At 38.1% G+C, this 23,419-nt stretch overlaps 1 protein-coding gene and 2 pseudogenes across 1 annotated transcript; all 3 read left to right on the top strand.

Moving 5' to 3' along the window:
• The first annotated feature begins 1,886 nt into the window (after positions 1–1,886).
• LOC148776622 (histone-lysine N-methyltransferase SETMAR pseudogene) lies at positions 1,887–2,350 on the top strand (annotated as a pseudogene).
• A 1,199-nt stretch (positions 2,351–3,549) lies between these two features.
• Positions 3,550–6,356, top strand: LOC148776621 (small ubiquitin-related modifier 1-like; annotated as a pseudogene).
• A 3,774-nt stretch (positions 6,357–10,130) lies between these two features.
• Positions 10,131–16,499, top strand: LOC148776620 (H/ACA ribonucleoprotein complex non-core subunit NAF1-like). Its single transcript, XM_088840210.1, is given in 2 exon segments — positions 10,131–10,163; positions 15,285–16,499. Coding segments are annotated over 2 exon segments (900 nt in total). The 3' UTR covers positions 16,152–16,499.
• Positions 16,500–23,419: the final 6,920 nt, after the last annotated feature.

The raw sequence follows: 23,419 nt of genomic DNA, 5'->3' as shown, positions 1-23,419 counted from the left end.
TGGTTTAGTTTTATTTATACAAATGAAATCATAGAGAATTCTTTTATGACTAGCTTCATCCATGTTGCATGTACCGGAGTTCACTATCATTACTGTAAAATACCATTCTATGACTATACCACAATTAATTTTTTCATTCTTCTGTTGATGAATATTGTTTTCCAGTATAAATCTTCTGCAAATAATGCTGTTTAGAACATTTTTATACATGTTTCGTGTTGGACAGAAATGCTCATTTATGGAGATTACAATTCTTTCCAAATAATTTTATCATTTATTCTCCCCTGACCTTCAAACTTTTACATCTTTTTTTATTTGGCTGTATCACGTGGCATGTAGGATCTTAACTCCCCAAGCAATAGGAATCACAGAGTCTTAACCACTGGATCACCAAACTTTTACACCTAATTGGCCACTCAACATCTGTACTTAACAGTCCATCATCTCAAAATTAACAGCCCCTAACTTGACATCCAAATCTTCCCATTCATTCAATATTCACAAACCGTCAAGCAAGTGGCATCTGTTACCTGTCACCAGAAGTAGAAGGCCAAACATTTCTGCTCGCTGTATTGTGGTACTCGAGTCACCATGGAAAACAACAGTGAAGCAGAGGAGGAAACAGTACTTGATCCAGCTCAGTACTGGAGGCTGGTTCCCCCATGGCCAGCAAATTCCTCTAGGTGGCCAGGGAGGGCAGCTGGCTGGTACTCACCCCTCACGGCTGTAGCAAAATGACCCCTCCTTCTCCCCCCAGGGGACAGATACAGCAGTGCAGCTGGCCAGGTGCCATATGATGCTTAAGCAGAACATAGAAGCACAGGCTGTCCGGACTCTATCTCTTGCTAAGTAAGTTTTCCAGGTCCAAGGCCCACTCTTTATAGCCAAAAGGGGGGGCTGCAAGGCTGCATGCACAAGACATCTACCAAGGACCAGACTGCTGTGGGTTTCTGACTCCCACAGTTTTCCCACCTCCTACCTCAGAATATAATTCTATACTTCCATTTTGTTAGGTCAAACTGTGGAATCATTTCTTGAATCCTGTACTTTTTGCATACCCACATCCAAGAACAAGTCCTTCAAAATATGCAGAATCTAACCACTTCTCACAAGTCTGGTCTGAGTTAGCATCATCTCTAGCTAGATTATTATAATAACCTCCTAACTGGCTTTCCAGTTTCTATTCTTGCTCTCCCTTTCCAACACATTTTATTCTCATTACAGTAGCCAGAGTGGTCCTTTTTTGGCAAGGAATAGAGACTTTATTCAGCAAGCCAGGGATCCAAGAAGATGGTGGACTAATGTCCTAAAGTACCATCTTCCAGAGTGGTCCTTTAAAAACCTAAGTCAGGTCATTTCTAGTTCAAAACCCAACAGCAGCTGTCCATCTCTTTCAGAGACTCATGCAAGGTGCTCCACAATCTACCCCTCCATTACCTCTCTGCTCTCATTGTCTCTTTGGACATGCTGCTCTGGCTGCACTGGCCTCTTTGCTGCTCCTTGAACCTGCTAGGCACATTCATGATTATAAAGCTCAGGGATTTTACAGTTGCTATTCTATCTGAAATTGTCTCCTCCTAAATCCACATGACTCATTCCTTGATCTTTTTCAGGCCTTTGCTTAAATATCATATTTCCAAGTAACACCTTTCCTGACTATTCTACTGAAAACTGCCAACAACTCCCTGCCCCATTATCCAAATCAGGTATTAGGTTGGTGCAAAAGTAATTGCAGTTTTGCACAGGTGAACTTTACCATTTGATACTGCAATACATTCTTAAATGTGATTATATTATACATCATTTTAATGCACATTTATAACTATGTTTTTTGCTAAAGACTTATTACTTACTGTTCATTTTATATTTATTTTAAAACTAAGGAAATGATGTTAGACAAAAAGTAAATTCAAGTGATTTTCTTGTTTGCACTCAAAATTGGTCATAAAGCAGTGGGGAAAACTTACAACATCAACAAAGCATTTGGCCCAGGAACTGCTAAAGAATGTACAGTGCAGTGGTGGTTCAAGAAGTTTTGCAAAGATGAGAGCCTTGAAGATCAGGAGTGCAGCGGCCGGCCATCAGAAGTTGACAGTAACCAATTGAGAGAATCAAACAAGCTGATCCTCTTACAACTATGCAAGAAGTTGCTGAAGAACTCAACGTCAACCATTCTCCAGTCATTAGACATTTGAAGCAAATTGGAAAGGTCAAAAAGCTTGATAAGTGGGTGCCCCGTGAGCTCACTGAAAATCAAAATAATCATCATTTTGAAGTGTCATCTTCTCTTATTCTACACAATAACAATGAACTATTTCTCAACTGGATTGTAATGTGCGACAAAAAGTAGATTTTATACGACAACCAGTGATGACCAGCTCAGTGGTTGGACTAAGAAGTTCCAAAGTATTTCCCAAAGCCAAACTTGCACCAAAAAAGATTGTGGTCACCATTTGGTGGTCTGTTGCCAGTCTGATCTACTACAGACTGAATTCTGAATACTGGTGAAACCATAATATCTGAGAGGTATGCTCAGCAAACTGATGAGATACACTGAGAACTGCAATGCCTGGAGCTGGCAATGGTCAACAGAATGGGTCCAGTTCTCCGCAACTATGCCCAATCACACCAATTCGTACCAAATCTGTTTTTTTTTATATTTACTTATTTATCTGTCTACGTATCTTCTTTCAAATAAGACAGATATAAGGGACTAAAAACAATATTTAATGAATCCAAAATAATAAGAATATAAAAGGAAGAACAGGTGGGACAAAGACAAAGAAAATACCAAGACTACTTACACCTAACCCTCTCAATGATCACATTAAATGTAAATGGTTTAGACATTTCAATAAAAGACAATCTGACAACAGGATGAGAAGACAAGGCACAACTATATATGAATATAAACATATAAACAGGTAAAAAACAAAAGAGTGAGAAAAATACACACTGCTAACACTGTGGTGTTAGAGAAGGCTCTTGAGAGTCCCTTGGACTGCAAGGAGATCCAACCAGTCCATCCTAAAGGAAATCAGTCCTGGGTGTTCATTGGAAGGACTGATGTTGAAGCTGAAACTCCAATACTTTGGCCACCTCATGTGAAGAGTTGACTCACTGGAAAAGACCCTGATGCTGGGAGGGATTGGGGGCAGGAGGAGAAGGGGACGCCAGAGGATGAGATGGCTGGATGGCATCACCGACTCGATGGACATGAGTTTGAGTGAATTCTGGGAGTTGGTGATGGACAGGGAGGCCTGGCAGGCTGTGATTCATGGGGTCGCAAAGAGTCAGACACGACTGAGCGACTGAACTGAACTGAATACTAGTCAAAAGAAAGCTGGAATAGCTATATTAATTTTAGGCAAGACCATCAAAAGGTATAGAAAAGATCATCTCATAATGATAAGGAGTCAATTAATCAAAAGACATAATTATCCCAAACATTTACATCACCAATAAGAACTTAAAAATACATGAAGCAGGCAAGGTTCTGCATACCCAGGCCACTGCTGTGCAGAGACAGCAAGGGACGCCACCATCATCATGTGTGACCAGGAGGCAAAATCTTCAATTGAGGACTTGGCAGATAAGAAAAGAGAACATATTAAACTCAAAGTTACTGGACAGGATAGCAGTGAGATTCACTTCAAAGTGAAAATGATGACATATCTCAAGAAACTCAAAGAAGCAACTGTCAAAGACAGAGAATTCACATGAATTCAACCAGGTTTCTCTTTGAAGGCCAGAGCACTGGTGATAATCATACTCCAAAAGACCTGGGATTCAGGAATGCAAGGATTCTTCAATATCTGCAAATTAATCAATGTAATACACCACATTAACAAACTGAAAAATAAAAATCATATGATTATCTCAATAGATGCAGAGAAAGCCTTCAACAAAATTCAACATCCATTTATGATAAAAACCCTCCAGAAAGTGGGAATAGAAGGGACATATCTCAACATAATAAAAGCTATATATGACAAACCCACAGCAAACATTATCCTCAATGGTGAAAAACTGAAAGCATTTCCCCTAAAGTCAGGAACAAGACAAGGGTGCCCACTCTCACCACTACTATTCAACATAGTTCTGGAAGTTTTGGCTACAGCAATCAGAGCAGAAAAAGACATAAAAGGAATACAAATTGGAAAAGAAGAAGAAAAACTTTCACTGTTCGCTGATGACATGATCCTCTACACAGAAAACCCTAAAGACTCTACCAGAAAACTACTAGAGCTAATCAATGAATACAGTAAAGTTGCAGGATATAAAATCAACACACAGAAATCACTTGCATTCCTATACACTAATAATGAGAAAACAGAAAGAGAAATTAAGGAAACTATTCCATTCACTGTTGCAACGAAAAGAATTAAATACTTAGGAATATATCTACCTAAGGAAACAAAAGACTTGTACATAGAAAACTATAAAACACTAGTGAAAGTAATCAAAGAGGACAATAATAGATGGAGAAATATACCGTGTTCATGGATTGGAAGAATAAACATTGTAAAAATGAGTATACTACCCAAAGTAATTTATACATTCAATGCAATCCCTATCAAGCTACCAACGATATTTTTCACAGAACTAGAACAAATAATCTCACAATTTGTATGGAAATACAAAAAACCTTGAATAGCCAAAGCAATCTTGAGGAAGAAAAATGGAACTGGGGGAATTAACCTGCTGGACTTCAGGCTCTACTACAAAGCCACAGTCATCAAGACAGTATGGTACTGGCATAAAGACAGAAATATAGATCAATGGAACAAAATAGAAAGCCCAGAGATAAATCCACGCACCTATGGACACCTTATCTTTGACAAAGGAGGCAAGAATATAAAATGGAGAAAAGACAGTCTCTTTAACAAAGTGGTGCTGGGAAAACTGGTCAGCCACTTGTAAAAGAATGAAACTAGAACACTTCCTAACACCATACACCAAAATAAACTCAAAATGGATTAGAGAGCTAAATGTAAGACCAGAAACTATAAAACTCCTAGAGGAGAATGTAGGCAAAACACTCTCTGACATAAATCACAGCAGGATCCTCCAAGACCCACCTCCCAGAATATTGGAAATAAAAGCAAAAATAAACAAATGGGACCTAATTAAAATCAAAAGCTTCTGCACAGCAAAGGAAACTATAAGCAAGGTGAAAAGACAGCCTTCAGAATGGGAGAAAATAATAGCAAATGAAGCAACTGATAAAGGATTTATCTCCAAAATATACAAGCAGCTCCTGCAGCTCAATTCCAGAAAAATAAATGACCCAATCAAAAAATGGGCCAAAGAACTAAACAGACATTTCTCCAAAGAAGACAGAAAGATGGCTAACAAACACATGAAAAAATGCTTAACATCCCTCATAATCAGAGAAATGCAAATCAAAACCACAATGAGATACCATTTCAGACCAGTCAGAATGGCTGCTATCCAAAAGTCTACAGTGCAGGAGAGGGTGTGGAGAGAAGGGAACCCTCTTACACTGTTGGTGGGAATCCAAACTAGTACAGCCACTATGGAGAACAGTGTGGAGATTCCTCAAAAAACTGGAAATAGAACTGCCATATGATCCAGCAATTGCACTCCTGGACATACACACCGAGGAAACCAGAACTGAAAGAGACACATGTACTCCAATGTTCACTGCAGCATTGTTTATAATAGCCAGGACATGGAAGCAACCTAGATGTCCATCTGCAGACAAATGGATAAGAAAGCTTTGGTACATATACACAATGGAGTATTACTCAGCCATTAAAAAGAATGCATTTGAACCAGTTCTAATGAGGTGGATGAAACTAGAGCCTATTATACAGAGTGAAGTAAGCCAGAAAGAAAAACACCAATACAATATAACTAACGCATATATATGGAATTTAGAAAGATGGAAATGATAACCCTGTATACGAGACATCAAAAGAGACACAGATGTATAAAACAGTCTTTGGGACTCTGTGGGAGAGGGTGAGGGTGGGATGGTTTGGGAGAATGGAATTGAAACATGTATATTATCATATGTGAAATGAATCGCCAGTTCAGGGTCGATGCATGTTACAGGATGCTCGGGGCTGGTATGTGGGGATGACCCAGAGGGAGGATAAGGGGAGGAAGGAGGTGGGAGGGGGGTTCGGGAGGGGGAACTCATATGCACCCGGGGCGGATTCACGTCAATGTATGGCAAAACCAACCAATATAATATTGTAAAATAATTAGCCTCCAATAAAAATTAAAAATAAATTAATTAATTAAAAAAAAATAAAGACCTGGGATTGAAGGGAGAAGATGTGATTGAAGTTTATCAGGAACAAACAGGGTGTCATTCAATGGTTTAGATATTCTTTTTGCTTTTTTCTTTTCCCTTAATCCTTTTTAATTTTTTAAAACAGTACTTCTATAATGTGGTGTTTAAAACAGAATTGAAAACTGGCACCCCCCTCTCTGTAAAATATCTAGTAATTTGAATTCTACTGTCTATTATTTGTTATTGCTTGTTTTAATTGTGTTGATTTGGTGATCAAACCTCATGCATAAATGCTCAGTCGTGTGTAACTACTCTTTGCAACTCCATGGACTGTAGCCCGCAAGGCTTCTCTGTCTAGGCAAGAATACTGGAATAGCTTGCCATTTCCTACTTCAGGGGATATTCCTGACCCAAGGATAGAACCAGCATCTCCTGCACTGGCAGGCGGATTCTTTCCCACTGCACCACCTGGGAAGCCCGATCAAATCCCAGCCCCTCTTCATACTGCACTCTCCTTTTTAAAAACTATATGTGTGCACAGAGAGGCCACCTTTCCCAGAACTGTGGATTTGCAGGCTTGCGATAAATAAGATCAACTATTGCACATGTTATATAATGACTTTCCAATCAGTCCTGTGGCATGTGACTGCTTCACTCCCCGTCTATGACTTTCAGCGGGAGACGGAAGTCTTTCAGAGAACTGAACTGTGGAAAAATGACCTTTCCTTAACTTGAAGCTACTTTTAACATCTGAGAAAGAAAGAAAGTGAAGTCGCTCAGTAGTGTCCGACTCTTTGTGACCCCATGGACTGTAGCCTACCAGGCTCCTCCATCCATGGAATTTTCCAGGCAAGAATGTGGGTTGCCATTTCCTTCTCCAGGGTAACATGCTGAGGTTCTGGCCCAAAAGAAGCGGAATACCAGGTTGGCATCAAGATGACAGAGGTGGTGGGAATAACGACTAACTCCAAAGATGGCTTCAGGGAAAGAAAGCACTTTAAGATGAAGAAAAGTCTTGTCAGAAGGTCCCAGAAAAGTTCTAATTTTCATCAGCAGTTCAAGTTATTCATGCAGAAGTATATATAACAGAACGCTTTATTTATACTTTTTGGCCTGGGATACACAGATTTTAAATGGACATCATCTGTACCAGCTTCATTAAAATAAACAAAATATTTGTAAAAAACCATAAAAATACATGAAGCAATAAATGATAGAACTTTAAGGAAAAGTAAACAAATCCACAATTATAGTCAGATGTCAACACCCACTCTCAATAACTGACAAGTACACAGAAAATTAGCAAGTACATAGTAGACTTGAACAGCACTACCAACCAACATGACCTGACTGACCTTCACATAACACTCCACTCAATATCAATGGGCTTCCCTGGTAGCTCGGCTGGTAAGGAATCCACCTGCAACGCAGGAGACCCTGGTTCAATTCCTGGGTCAGGAAGATCCTGTGGAGAAGGAATAGGCTACCCACTCCAGTATTCCTGTACTTCTTTGGTGGCTCAAATGGTAAAGAATCCTCCTGCAATGTGGGAGGCCTGGATTTGATTCCTGGGTTGGGAAGATCCCCGGGAGGAGGGCATGGCAACCCACTCCAATATTCTTACCTGAAGAATCTCCATGGGTAGAGGAGCCTGGCGGGCTACAGTCCATGGGGTTACAAACAGTCTGACACGACAGTGACTAAGCATAGCAGGGCACCACTTAATATCAGCAAAATATATTTTCTTCTCAAGTGTACACAGAGCATTTACAACATATACCAAACTCTGGATCATAAAACAAGTCTTAGTAAATTTTAAAGTATGTTCTCTGAGCACAAATTAAGTTAGAAATTAGAAACAGAAAGATCTGTGAAAAGGTTCCCAAATATTTTGGAACTAGACAATGTACTTCTAAATACTATAAAGTTGGACTATAAAGAAAGCTGAGCACCGAACAACTGATGCTTTTGAACTGTGGTACTGGTGAAGACTCTTGAGAATCTCTTGGGCTGCAAGGAGATCCAACCAGTTCATCCTAAAGTTGGTCAGTCCTGGATATTCACTGGAAGCACTGATGCTGAAGCTGAAACGCCAATACTTTGGCCACCTGATGTGAAGAACTGACTCACTGGAAAAGACCCTGATGCTGGGAAAGACTGAAGGCAGGAGGAGAAGGGGATGACAGAGGATGAGATGGTTGGCATCACTGACTCAATGGACATGAGTTTGAGTAAGCTCTGGGAGTTGGTGATGGACAGGGAAGCCTGGCGTGCTGCAGTCCATGGGGTTGCAAAGAGTGGGACGCGACTGAGTGACTGAACTGAACTTCTAAATAACCCATGGGTAAATAAGAAATTAAGAGAGAAATTAGGAAGTATTTTGAACTGAATGTAATTCACCATGTTAATTAATAAACTAAAAAAGAAAAATCACAGGAACACTGCTCAATAAATGAAAGAATATACAAAAGACATTTGGCAATATTCAGTATCTATTCCCAAGTTAAAAAAAAAAAAGTCAGCAAACCAGGAATAGAAGGAACTTCCTCAAGTTGATGAAAGGCATTTATTAAAAAAACTACAGTTAACATCATGCTTAACAGTGAAAAACTAAAAGCTTTCTCTCTAAGATAAGCGACAAGAATATCACCACTTCTATTCGACACTATACTGGAAGTTCTAACCACTGAAATTAGGCAAGAAATAAAAAGCACTCAGACTAGAAAGAAAGATGAAAAACTGTCTTAACTATCTTAATTCACAGAAAACAAGATCATTTATATAGAAAATCCAATTTATTTCCCTAGAACAAACAAATGAATTTTAGAACTGCAGGATACAAGATCAATAAATGAAAACTAAATATATACAAACTAGTAAAGAACAACTGGAATCTGGGATTTTAAAAACATCAAAATTTACAACAGCAGGAAAAATATGACCTAGTTAGGTATTAATATGACAAAAGGAGTAAAAGATTCACAAGCTGAAAACTGACAGAAATTTAATATACAGTAAACATATGGACACTGTTCACAGGTAGGAAAATTTAATATTGTTAAATGCTGTCAAATGCTGACATAGGCAGAATAATAATCCCCACCCAAAGTTTCCTGACATTATCCCTGGAATCGGTAAATATCTTATCTTACATGGCAAAGGGGACTCTGCAGATGTGATTAAGTTAAGGATCTAGAGACAAGAAAGTATTCTGGATTTTCCAGATGGGCCCAATAGAATCCTAACGGTCCCTATAAGGGAAAGGAGGAGGCAGAAGAGTCAAGAGTCAGAGAAGGAAATGTGACTGCTGGCTTTGAAGATGGAAGGGTAGTAGAAGGCAAGGAACTGAGGCAGCCTCTAGAAGCTGGAACAGGGAAGAAACAGTCTCCCCTAAAGCCTCCAGAAGAAATGCAGCCCTGCTGACACCCTAATTTTAGCCTTTTAAGACCTGTTTTAGACTTCTGATCTCCAGAACTGTAAGCAAAGTGTAAGCAAACTAAGTTTGGGTTTTGTTTTTTTTTAAGTCACTAAGTCTGTGGCAATTTGTTACAGCAATAATAAAATTTTTAATTCTTTTGAAGAAATTAACAAGCTGATTCTAGAATTCATGTGGAAACTCAAGGGTCCAAAGAAGGGGCCATAAACCAGGTGTTTAGGTCAGTCAGTTAACATTAACAACGTGCCCATTATGTGTTGCTCTCTCTTATGAGTGTTTGGGAAAGGAAAAAAAACATAGAAAGGAATGTCCTTGACCGCTTCATTGATTCCTTTGCTCATTCAACAAATATTTACCGGGCACCTAACTGATGCTCAGAAGCATTTTTTTAGATGGGATATATCACTGAACAAAACATTAGCTGCCCGCATGGACCTAATACGGGATGAGATGCAAGACAAGGTATAGACAACAGTGAACAATAGATATAATCAGTGGCATACTAAGAGTGGGACGGTGAGAGCAGTCAACCCTGGCGCAGGCAATAAGGGAATGCTTTGTTGAGAATTTATAAACGATAGTTGAACTCACTAAAAAGCAGCTGCTCTTTATTACCACCAAGTGCTAGCAATTCTAATCAACGTCACTGATGAAATAACCCTCCCTGAAAAAAATCTTTTGTTGATCAAAGTTCTAAACAACTGCTGAGTTTAAATAATACATACTGCTGAGTTTAAACAATACATTTACCTAAGATTCAAATTTTCAGATTTTTATTATTTATTCTGTAATAAATTTTGTTTCCTACATCGACATTCATCTGGAAAACTCCCAATTATAAAGTTGGCACACATATATGCAGATTTGACTACATATATCTGCTTCAAGAGAAGCTCACAAGGCTTTGATATACTTCAAGCTTGCTGCAAAGTTTTTGTCTCAAACCCTTTCTTAGGATGCACTTCATTTCAACCCTGTGGTACAACATTCTTCTACATTTAAATCATAGATTCAAAATAAACAATGACAGCACAGGGATTATAAAGACTAGGAAACAGAACTTGAGTTACTACAAAGCTGTCATTTCATGGAACCTTCTCTTTGGCATTTATATTTGTGTTTAAAATTTTAAAACAACCAAAGTGAAAGCAACAAGATGGAATGTTTTTGTTTGGCAAGTGCAAATTTTAGTTCATACTCAAAATATTTTACTAAATTTGAATAATACTTTTAATATTAAAATATTACTCTATTAAAACTGTTAAATGTTTCCAAACTAAATAACAAAAAGAGAACAAAACATATCTGCAATTTCATCATTCAGTTCAGTTCAGTCACTCAGTTGTGTCTGACTCTGCGACCCCATGAGTCACAGCACGCCAGGCCTCCCTGTCCATCACCAACTCCCAGAGTTCACTCAGACTCATGTCCATCGAGTCGGTGATGCCATCAAGCCATCTCATTCTCTGTCGTCCCCTTCTCCTCCTGGCCCCAATCCCTCCCAGCATCAGAGTCTTTTCCAGTGAGTCAACTCTTCGCAGGAGGTAGCCAAAGTATGGGGAGTTAGTTGCCTAAATTGTACCTGTGGAGATTTTCAGTTTTACTTTTTAAAATAACTTCCCAAAGAAATTAATTACATAAAATATCAGCCTCTAACCAAAGAAGCAGAGTTCAAACATTTAGCTGTTCCATAGATATAAACCAACTGGCTAAGCATTTGTGCTTTTTCTTCCTGTTTTATACTACAGTGTGCATTTCCTTTTCCTTAGTTATCTTACTGCCACGCTTATAATAATGACTCTTAATCAAAGAATTTTTGATGTTTGCATAATAAATAATTTTATTTATGAAATTTTTGCGAAAATAATTTCATCATTTAGGAGAGGAAAATGTTAAAAATTACCCATTTTGGGCTTCAGATGTTCTAGACACACCACTGAACATAAATAAATAAGTAAATTATCTGGTATATAAGAAAGTGCTAGGCACTAGAGAAAAAACAAAGCACGGTAAGAGGTATGGGAGTTGTACAGACAAGGCCTGGATGTTACAATATAAATAGGGTAGTCAATGTGGGCATCACTGAGGTGAGGTTTGAGCAAAGACTTGAAGGTTTCTGGGGATTCCACAGTTACTATTTTTCATACATTTTGCAATATTTCATCTAAAAGATATTTAGAGTATGCTAAATGCTGAGCTTGAAAATGTCTAATCTAAGACTTCTAAGAGGTTCAATAAAAAGTATAATTTGATTGCATTCCTGCAGTCTTCCGTTCCCAAACACAGCCCAAACACCAATTACCTTTCCTTGAGCAGTTATTTAAATCAGCATCCAAGTGCGCTAGAAGGGTGGGCTGAGGTCTCAGAATCCAGATGAAAAAAGCTGGTGTTTTCCCCCTCACTGAGAGTGGAGACCCAAGCCTAAGCAAGCAGCCAGAGAGCAAAGACAGGAATGCCCCAGTTCTTGGGAGAGAGCTTAACCCACAGAATTTGGTTGATTATGCCAGGAAGATGAGCCTATGTATTCTGAAATTCTGAGTGCTCTCCCAGTCTCTAAGGAGTCATAGTGGAGCTGGGGCAACTTACTCAGCTGAGTCCTTTGTACTCCTCTACAGAAGACCTAGAAGGTGAGACTCATGAACTTTCCAACACTTAACATTTAAAGTATACTGGGCTTGAGCCCCAAAGGTAAGAAGAGGCATAAGTTAAAGGAAAATAACAACATATCAAATAGGCTAAAGAGAAAAGAACAAACAGAAAACACAGAACACATGGCTCCTAGCAGTGAAAAAAAAAAAAACTTCAGGAGGAGATCAATAACAACTTGAGCCAAAAAGTAATTATTATTATAAATAACATTTAATGAGCCTTGGAGCTAAAAACATGCTTTACAAATACAAAAATTCAGTAGCTTAACTGAAGAACTGGATGGACACCGGTGAGACCAAATTAATGGTCTGAACTATCAAGTAGGAGCAACTAAACAGCCTCTTGATAAAAGTGAAAGAGGAGAGTGAAAAAGCTGGCTTAAAACTCAACATTCAGAAAACGAAGATCATGGCATCCGGTTCCATCACTTCATAGCAAATAGATGGGGAAACAATGGAAATAGTGACAGACTATTTTCCTGGGCTCCAAAATCACTGCAAATGGTGACTGCAGCCATGAAATTAAAAGACACTTGCTCCTTGGAAGAAAAGTCATAACCAACCTAGACAGCATATTAAAAAGCAGAGACATTACTTTGCTGACAAAGGTCTTATAGTCAAAGCTATGGTTTTTCCAGTAGTCATGTATGGATGTGACATTTGGACCATAAAGAAGGTTGAATGCCCAAGAATTCATGCCTTTGAACTGTGGTGTTGGAGAAGACTCTTGAGAGTCCCTTGGACTAAAGGAGATCCGACCAGTCAATCCTAAAGAAAATCAACCCTGAATATTCATTGTAAGGACTGAGGCTGAAGTGCCAATACTCTGGCCACCTGATGTGAAGAGCCAACTCATTAGAAAAGACCCTGATTCTGGGAAAGATTGAAGGCGGGAGGAGAAGGGGACAACAGAGGACGAGATGGTTGGATGACCTCACTGACTTAATGGACATGAGTTTGAGCAAGCTCCAGGAGATGGTAAAGGACAGGGAAGCCTGGTGTGCTGTAGTCCATGGGGTCGCAAAGAGTGGACAGGACTGAGAGACTGAACAACAGAAAAGACACTGTGCTGCAACAGCTGCAACTCCGGAGCGGTGAACAGGCATTACACACTCCCAATAGGTAGTGCCTACCAGGTAGTCTACCATAAAACCCCCAAAACAGAAAAACTGAATCTGAATTTTATCAAGCCTCTGGATTCAGCTATCAATTCACAAGAAATACAGAGGACTAAGGATCACATTAATTGCACTCCAGAGAAGCAGTCACAAAATCATTTAGTTAGAAACTCTTTAGAACTCAGTTTCTTCAACAAATAAATTGCAAGGAAGGAAGACAGGTAGATCAGGGAAACATATGGAAGAAACTTTAAAGATTAAAACAAATACTAATCAATCACCATGTATGGTCCTGCTTAAAAGAATTATTAAACTTATGAGACTATTAGAAATTTGAGCACTGACTATTTGATAATATCAAGGAACTGTTTTTTTTCAAGAGTAAAAAGTGGTATTATGATTGTGGGGTTTTTTAAGTTTCTATCTTTTAGAGATACAAACGAAAATATTTGATGAAATGGTAAGATGGCTGAGCTGTGCTTCAAAATAACACAGTGGGGACTCCCCTGGTGGTCCACTGGCTAAGACTCCATGCTCCAGTGCAGAGGGCCCAAGTTCCATCTCTGGTCAGGGAACTAGATCCCATATGCTGCAACTAAGACCAGGTACAGTCAAATAAGTAAATATTTTTAAAAATAACATGATGGAAATGGAAAGAGTATCAATGAAGCCAGACTGACCATGAGTTAGTAACTGTTGACGCTGTTACTATGGATGTGTGAGTCTACTATACTCTTCGATCTACCTTTATTAAAGAAATCCAACGGAGAAGGAAATGGCAACCCACTCCAGTGTTCTTGCCTGGAGAATCCCAGGGACAGGGGAGCCTGGTAGGCTGCCGTCTATGGGGTCACACAGAGTCGGACATGACTGAAGTGACTTAGCAGCAGCAACAGCAGCAGCAATATTGAAAAGTCAGAGAAGTTATTTTTTTGAAAATATCATAATAGAGTGACTACACAAGAAAAACACTAGACATGAATTTCAGCATGATATTGTGTTCATGTAATTTTATTTTTTGATAAGAGTACTTTTATTATTAATTTTTTAATTGAAGGATAATTGCTTTATGGAATTTTGTTTTTTTCTGTCAAGCATCAGCATGAATCACCCATAGTTATACGTTTATGTCCCCTCCCTCTTGAACCTCCCTCCCATCTCCCTTGCCATCCCACCCCTCTAGGTTGATACAGAGCCCCTGTATGAGTTCCCTGAGACAGAATGCAAAGTCCCATTGGCTGTTTTACATATGCTAATTTACGTTTCGATGTTACTCTCTCTATTCATCATACATATAATTTTAAAAGTGAAACTAAAGTAAGGAAAGGAACAATTTTTCAAACGTGATCTTGTTTATCGAGGTCTTCATAAATGTGATACAAAGTTAAAATCGAAAAAAAGGAAAAGATTGATATATTTGGGAGATAAGGGAGTGGATATTTGCTGTATAGTTGATAATGGGCAAATGTTCTTTAAAACCCAAAATTTTACAAACTGATAAAAAGATAAACCTTTCAGAAGAACTATATGTAAAGTATACAAACAATTCATAAATACATTCAGATAGCTAGGAAACATGTTGTCCTGATTAATGAAGAAATTTAGATTTAAGGCAGGATACTATTATGGACCTATCAGGTGGGCTTTAAAGTTTGCTTCTGAGTGATGACATTGATAATAGGAAAATCTCTTCATCATTCATGGAAGTGTGCATTGATGCAGCCTTTTTGAAAGGAGATTTAGCAGTATTTGTCAAAATTAAAAATGTTTATACCTTTGGATCTTGCAGTTCTACTTAGAAGAATTTATCATGAGAGTTACACAAAGTAATAATTGAATCTATGACTAACGTACCTCCAGTTAATGAGGAGACTGTAATTTTTAAAACTGATCGACAGGCAGCAGGAAAGATATTTGAGATATTTGGACCTGTTGCACATCCATTTTATGTATTACGGTTTAATTCCTCAGAGCATATTGAAAATAAAGGTATTAAAATAAAGGACACTATGTATTTTGCTCCATCAATGAAAGACTTCACCCAGTATATATTCACAGAGAAGCTTAAACAGGATAGGGGATCAGATGCATCATGGAAGAATGATCAAGAACCACCACCAGAGGCCTTGGATTTCAGTGATGATGAAAAGGAAAAAGAAGCCAAAAAGAGGAAAAAATCTCAGGTTCAAGGTCGGAAAAAATTCAGATCTGAATTTAATGAACCTGATTTTGCAGAAGTACATCACAATTGGAATGTTTATAGCTCTGCTTCAGAGCATTCCAAAGGATATCACAACAGAGAATTCACAAGAGGATTTTCCCAGGGTAGATATCCTCGATCTTGCCCTGGCAGGCCCCAACCTCCATAGTTTTATAACGCAGAACACATGGTCCCTCAGGACACTTCAGGATTTGCGCCACAGAGACAGGATAGCCCCATGATGCCACAGTATCCCTTCCCTCCTCCAGGGTTTGACATGCATAACTTCTCCCTCCCTCCCCCCCCACCCCCTCCACCTCCACCGCCTGCCTCCACAAACATGGGCTGGGTTGCCCCTGCTGTGGCCCCTCACCCGATAATACCCCTACCCTACTCCCTAGCCCCACCTCCAGCCCCCCCACCCCTGCCTCCGCCTTCCTCTTCTGGAGATGGTAATTCTGCTCATTTTGGACCTTACTATTAGGTCGATGTATGCATTCCTGAGAAATGTGTACTTTTATATACACACATGCATATATATGTGGAAGCATTTTTTAAAAAGAGATTATGGAGCTAGATTTTTAAAGCATTGTAAATTAAAAAATAGTTCCTTCAGTTGTAGGTTGATATACATTGTAACCTTTATGAAAATTTAATGTTAAACTTGTGGAGGGGAATCCAATTATGTAATATTTAATTAATACTTTGAACCTTGCCTAATTAAATAGTATGCCTCAATCTAATAATCTGGGGCACCTTTCATCATGAATTAAAATATATTGACCATACTGATTATCTTCTTAGTATATCTGAAAATAAAATGTTAAGTCCTATTGAGAGCCTTTAAAATAAACTATTTTTATAAATATATTTAAAAAAAAAAAAAAAGAAATCCAAGCATAATGAAAAGTTTTACTTAAGGATTTTTTGTTGATGAAGCAGAAGCAAGGGTAAGAAAAGCGTTCAGCTTACATGTAGTAGGGTACTACATGAAATATCCTAACCCATCCGAGAAATTCCAAATATCATAATGCCTAAAACAATCCAGGAATCTGAGAAAAAAATTACTTATTTATGGCTCTTGGGAAATATTTTTAATAGGTGATAATTTAGCATTTTGCTGGAATGTTCACATTAGCACAACAGAAAATTTTTAAAAAGCTATTTTTAATGACAAAGTCTTCACAGAAAAAGATCATTTTAAGGTGTCAGAACATCACATTCATATCTTCTCTTTCTAGTGGCTTATGATTTAGGTCATCAAAACAGTATTATGGTACAGGCAAAAAAAAACAGACACATAAGCCAATGGAACACAATAGAGAACCCAGAAATAAACCCATGTATACACAAATCAACTCATATTTGAGAAGGAAGCCAAGAATACTCAATGGAGAAAAGACAGTCTCTTCAATAAATGATACTTGGAAAATTGGATACTCACATGTAAAATAATGAAACTAGACCCCTATCTTAAATCACTCACCAATTGAACTCAAATGAGTTAAAGACTTAAATGTAAGACCTGATACAATAAACTTCTAGAAGAAAGCAATGGGAAAAAGCTCCTTGACATTGGCCTCAGCAATGATTTTTTCTGGATATTAAAAAAAAGCACAAGCAACAAAAGCAAAAATTAACAACTGGAACTACATCAAACCAACAAACTTCTGTACATCAAAAACTGACCAACAAAATGAAAAGACAAGCTCTGGATGAAAACATTTGCACACCACCTATCTTACATAGGGTTAATATTAAAAAATATACAAAGAGTTCAGACCAATCAACAGCATAAAAGCGATTAATCCAATTTTAAAATGGGAAAAGGACCTGAGAAGACATTTTTCTAAAGAACTAGTTCAAGTCCAACAGATACAGGTGCTCAACATCACTAACCATCAGAAAAATAAAATCTAAACCACAATAAGACATCACCTCCCATTTGTCAGAATGGCTATTAATATTATCAAAAAGACAAGAGGTAACGAGTGCTGGTAGGATGTAGAGAAAGGGAGCCCTGTGCGCTGCTGGTGGGAGTGTAAACTGGGCCAGCCACCATGGAAAATGGTATTGAGCTTCCTAAAAAAAGTTAAAAGCAGAACTACCACGTGGTCTAGCAATTCCACTTCTGTGTGGAATACATCATAAGGAAACAAGATCACCATTTCAAAGAGGTATCTGTACCCCCAAGCTCACTGCAGCATTATTTAATTGTACAAGTGTCCACCAACAGATGAATGGATTTAAAAAATGGTGTGTGGATACACAGATACACAGTAGAACATTATTAGGCCATTAAAAAAAGGAAACAAATCCTGCCATTTGTGGTAACATGAATGAACCCTGAGAGTACTATGCTAAGTGAAATAAGTCAGAGAAAGACAAATACTGGATGATATCACAGTGGGATTAAAAAAGAAAAAAACAAATTCACAGCAACAGGACAGACTGGTGGGAAAAAAAGAGGGTGGTGAGCAACATGGGTAGGGGTGATCAAAAGGTACAAACTTCCAGTCACATGATAAATAAGTTTGGAGATGTACAACATCATGACTACAGCTCGCAATACTGTCTTGCGTATTTGAAAGTTGCTGACAGATTTTAAAAGTTCTCATCACAAGGGAAAAACGTGTAACTATGTGAGGTGATGGACGTAAACTAAACTTACTGTGGCAATCATTTCACAATATATACATGTATCAAATCATTATTTTGTACATCTTAAGTTTATACACTGTTAAATGTCAATTATATCGCAATAAAACTGGGGAAAGAAACATTTACATCAACCTGACCTCTGGCTGTGCAGTATTTTGCCATCAACACAGTAGCACACACTGAGATACAGAGCATGCCTATCACAAGCAGGCTTTTCAGGCATAGCTTATATTAATATATTGGTGAAATGATCAGAGAGTCTTCTATTTTAAATTCATGTATTTGTGTAAGAATGTTCTATAGGACTAATCTAAAACTAGCAAAAAGATTAAAATATATGAAAATATAGAAAAGTACTTAGATTATATTTACATGAAAGGCTAGCATTACCTGTCAGATGGGACAAACTAAATTATGTACTTGAGTTTCTTCCTGCTTTTAAGACCCCTTAGAAAGTGTCACAGCTGTATATACTGGCCCAAACTGCTGATTTATGCATCATAAAGTATGGAAATGTGTGAAATTGTTAAGGAGACTATTAGTTGCCTCCTTACTCACTCTTGGTAGCTAAAGAGCCTCATAAATTATTTCAGCAAACTTGTAGGGTATATTATGCTAATAAACATGGTCCTGCTACACACCCATTACCAAACTGTAAAATTCAATATTTTGCTTTTGATGTTTCACAGAAATGCAAAGTGTTAACAATAACAAAACCACACACAACTACTAACAGCATAACACCCAAACCAAAAAAATATACCTAGGGAATTTGTTTTTTCTTTAGAATCTAAAAATATGATCTCATGCATCAGAGCAAGAGATGTGATTCCCCTTCTTTTTACCACATATATCCAATAAAATTAATGACTGTAAAATTTTCAAGTGCTTTTAAACCTAGCTATTGAAGTTAACTTGTTCACCTTGATTACTAGCCATAAGTGGAATATATTTACTCAAAATACCTACCTTCCAACAGAGGAATAAAATCTTTGTCCTGATTACTAATCAAGTTCCCTCTGGTTATTGATCTTTCTATAAAACACAGTTTTAGGACATTTCTCCAATACATTTAGAAATCTTTGAAAATCTCCCAAACTAATAAATACTATAAAAATCAGCAATTATACTAGAAAATAAGGTTTCCCAGGTGATGTTAGTGGCAAAGAACCTGCCTGCCAATGCAGGACACATAAGAGACGCAGGTTCCATCCCTGGGTCAGGAAGATCCTCTGGAGAAGGGAATGGCAATCCATTCCAGTATTCTTGCCTGGAGAATCCCACAGACAGGTGGGCTATGGTCCATAGGGCTGCAAAGAGCTGGATACGACTGAAGTGACTTTAGCAGCAGCATACTAGAAAGTAGTATCTCCCACTGGCACACCTATCCTAGGTCTCTGCCCCTGCCTTGCTATCTTCATAGTCACTATCTTCTATTTATTCACTAACATGGTTCATTCACACCTATAACAGTTCCAATATCCAAACTGTTTTTCTAAATCTAAGTTAAAGAAACACTTTATTTTTCAGATGCCATATTGTCATTTTTAGGTGAAAAGCACCCTATATTCCAAATAAGCAGGTACTTGAGCTTAACTGGATAGACCTTCCAATTAAGTTGATGCCTTAATCATCTCTAAAGAGAGCCCTGAACAGCATCCGGCACACAGCAGGCAGGGAACAAATCCTAAACATAAATGAATTTTTATTTTCTCGGACCTCATTTTAAACTATAACTTCTGAGACTTCTTCAACCACTAAACTGAAAATAATTCTTCAAAATATTTATCTAGATAAACTCTACCTTAAATCATATTTGCAAACAAGCCATAGTCTCTATGAAATCTATGTCTGTTACACAATCAAATTAACTTTTTATTTTTTAAGGAGAATAGAATTGGAAATATGTATTTGTAATCTGGTACTTTGGAACAAATGATGATTTTGTCAAAAGAAAAAAAAAATGTTAGAACATCTGTTAGATCCTTCCACAAAAGCCTAAGCAATCTACAGTGTACACTGTATGTGACATACAATTCAATTAAACAACCACAATTATAAAAATTATTTCTCTATCAGTCAGATGTAGGCTAGATTGTGCTGTAGAAATTAACAACTCGCCAAAGAAAAGGTTTTATTTCTCACTCACACTACTCATGCATCCTTCTCCTACCTGTCTTCCCGCCCTACCTCACACTGCCTATCATTCTCACTATAGGACTTACTCAGACAGGGCAGCCAATACCTGCCATACTGTAGCAAAGAGAAAGAAGATGATGACTCATCCACTGGCTCTTAAAGCTCCTGCACATTCCACAGGCACCATCTGCTCACCTTTCACTGGTCAAAACCAGTCACAGACACAACTTCAAAGAGACCAGGGATATGCAATCTTAGTACAATCTGGTGAACACTAACGACTACTACTTTTTAAAAAGGCACTATCTGGACTAGAAAGATTTAGGATCAAATCCTTGCTTCGCAACTTAAAAGTACACTTACTTCCTCACCTGTAAAATACAAATAGTCATAACTACCTTATAGGGTCATCAGAAGATTAAATGATATAATGCAAGATATTTACCAGAATACCTGACCTTGATTCATTGATTTGATAAATATTTGGGAGGTGTCTGCCAATCACCTTTCTAGGTACTGACATACAGTAATTATGTACTAAATAAGTTTTTTGCTTGTTGCTGTTATTAGAAATGCTTTTTGAGTTCCAACCAGGAATAAGTTGTCATTTCTTAGCTGAGACTTCCAGTTGTTTTCCAATAACCATTTTCTTCCTTACATGGTAAGAGAGCCCCTGATTTTCAGCTGGACACATGATCTCATGGAATTCAGACTACATATGCCAGCTGTTCATATAGTTAAGACGACCACAGGTCTAAGTTCTGGCTACAGCAGAAAGTGTCATGTGGCAACTAACCAGAAACTTCCTTACGGGACAGCAGGTATGAGCCCTTTGTCTACTTCCTCATCCCTTCCTCCACCAGGCCATCTAGAATTATCAGTTATACTGTGGACTATGAGACCACAGCCATGCACGTCAGAGAACAAAATAGAAGGATTCTCATTTCCTGACACGGTGGAGTATCATACCAGCCCTGTGCTGTTACGTAAATAATAAGCTTTCATTTTATTTAATCCACTGTTATTTTGCACTTTCTGCTATTCACAGCCAATCTTAATACTAATTAATAAAACAACATAATCTGTCAACTTTTTAAAAAAGCAACCTACATGAAAGAATAATGATTCTTGTTGACCCCTCTACATCTTCATAAAAGGAGGTACCACTGGAGGAAGCAGCAGTGTGCAGAATGGCTTGAAGAAGACAAGAGTTTTAGAATCAGTTCTTCCACTCCTTTGTAAACCTTTGGCAAGCTATTTAACCTAGCCCAGCTCAGCTTCTTGTGTATAAAAGGGTAATAAGATTTAAATAGAGATCTTAAATGTGAGAATTAGTGGGAAGAGGTTTATGAAATTACTACATAAATTATAAATCATTAAACAATATCAGTATTACTTTATCAACTGTTTCCTCTCCCTCACCTTTCCTTCAGAATTGGGGCATGAAGAAAGATTGCGGTACATAACAATCATTTAGAAAGCCATCCTCAGAGATTTTGATTCATTAGGCCTAGTGCAGGAACCATGAATCTGCATCTTCAACCAGCACCTCAAGGGACTGGTGAAAACAGTCTGCCCACTGCACCTTGAGAAACACCACTTCAGTGATCAGACCCTACTTGTAATCCTGTACTCAAGTGCCCCCATATTTGAAGACTGTGATGAGACACAAGGATGGTTCCATAGCTTCTCTAGTGCCTAAGTAAGTGACAAGTACCCAGGAGATAATTCAGTAATTTTTGTTGAATTGATGAACTGAAATGGAAAATGACAAAATGGGGCTAAATCGAATGACCCACTATGGACGTCCACTTCTGGTCAAACTAATGTATATAACAGGGACCATCTGCCTTCCTGCCTGAAACAACTAAAAAGCTGCATGAATTAGAGGAAACAACAGTTTTTAAGACACTGGATATCAAGTAATAAAGGACATGATTCCTGAGAAATAACAGAAAAAAAGGAAGTGAGTCTTACCATTGACCTAAGTTTCCAGGCCAAACTATAAGAAGGAGCACAGGCAGAACCTTGCTAGCTGTCCCTAAGTGGAGGGGACGGAGTCTCAAGTCCAGGAAGGTCAGGGTGAGTATGCAAGCTGGAATTCCGGAGAGTAGAGTGCCACACCAAGACAGACCCCTCCTCAAATCTTCAGCATATACACATGTGGGAGCAAATGCCCAGAGTCTGGGCAAAGAACCACCTGAAAGGACTTCAGGAACAATCCTGAGCACTCACACAGAGCAGGGAATAAGGTCTGTTCTTACCAGCCAGAGAGAGAAACCTCACAATGTAAGGGCATTGGGTAGAGCATGTATGTTGAAGTTTCACCTCAGGAGGGAAAAAAAAGAGATCTCCAGATCAAATGCTGCTCTGGTCACACCTGACAAAGCTCAAAAGCAAGACTTGAAAGGATCACACTGCTTCCAAATAACTTATCCCAGCAAAAAGCTCAAGAGTATTTATAGGAATCCAAAAATATCCTGCACCCAATAGGGCAAAATTCACATCAGGCATCCAATCAAAAATTACCAGGTAGGCAAAGAAGAACTACTACTTCACTATTTTCAAAAATAATTTTCTTGGGGTTTTACTGAATCTTAAATTTTCCTTAAAAAAAAATGCTACAATCATTTTTATCATTTTTCACCCTATGTGTTAATCTCAAAATTCTTCATCTACATTACTGAACTGCTAGTCCCCATATGAAATATTAATAGTTCTAAGACAAACAGCATAGTGGTTAAAGGGACAAGTTTTAGAGGCATGAAAACCAGAGTGTGAATTCTCAAGTTCTCTGTGTTCCTGGGAAGTCACTGAACCTCTCTGAGTTTTAGTTCCCTTATCTATAAAATGGTATAATATTTGATTCATAGAATTGTTGTAAGAAATATACCAAAATAAACAATAAATAGTAGCTATCACATCATAGTAGAAATATCTTCCCGGGTGGAT

This window comes from Moschus berezovskii, chromosome 9 (genome assembly GCF_049115385.1).
Source record: "Moschus berezovskii isolate FMDL1 chromosome 9, NW_MosBer_1.0, whole genome shotgun sequence".
Classification (NCBI taxonomy): domain Eukaryota; kingdom Metazoa; phylum Chordata; class Mammalia; order Artiodactyla; family Moschidae; genus Moschus; species Moschus berezovskii.
This window is presented reverse-complemented; position numbering and strand designations above follow the sequence as displayed.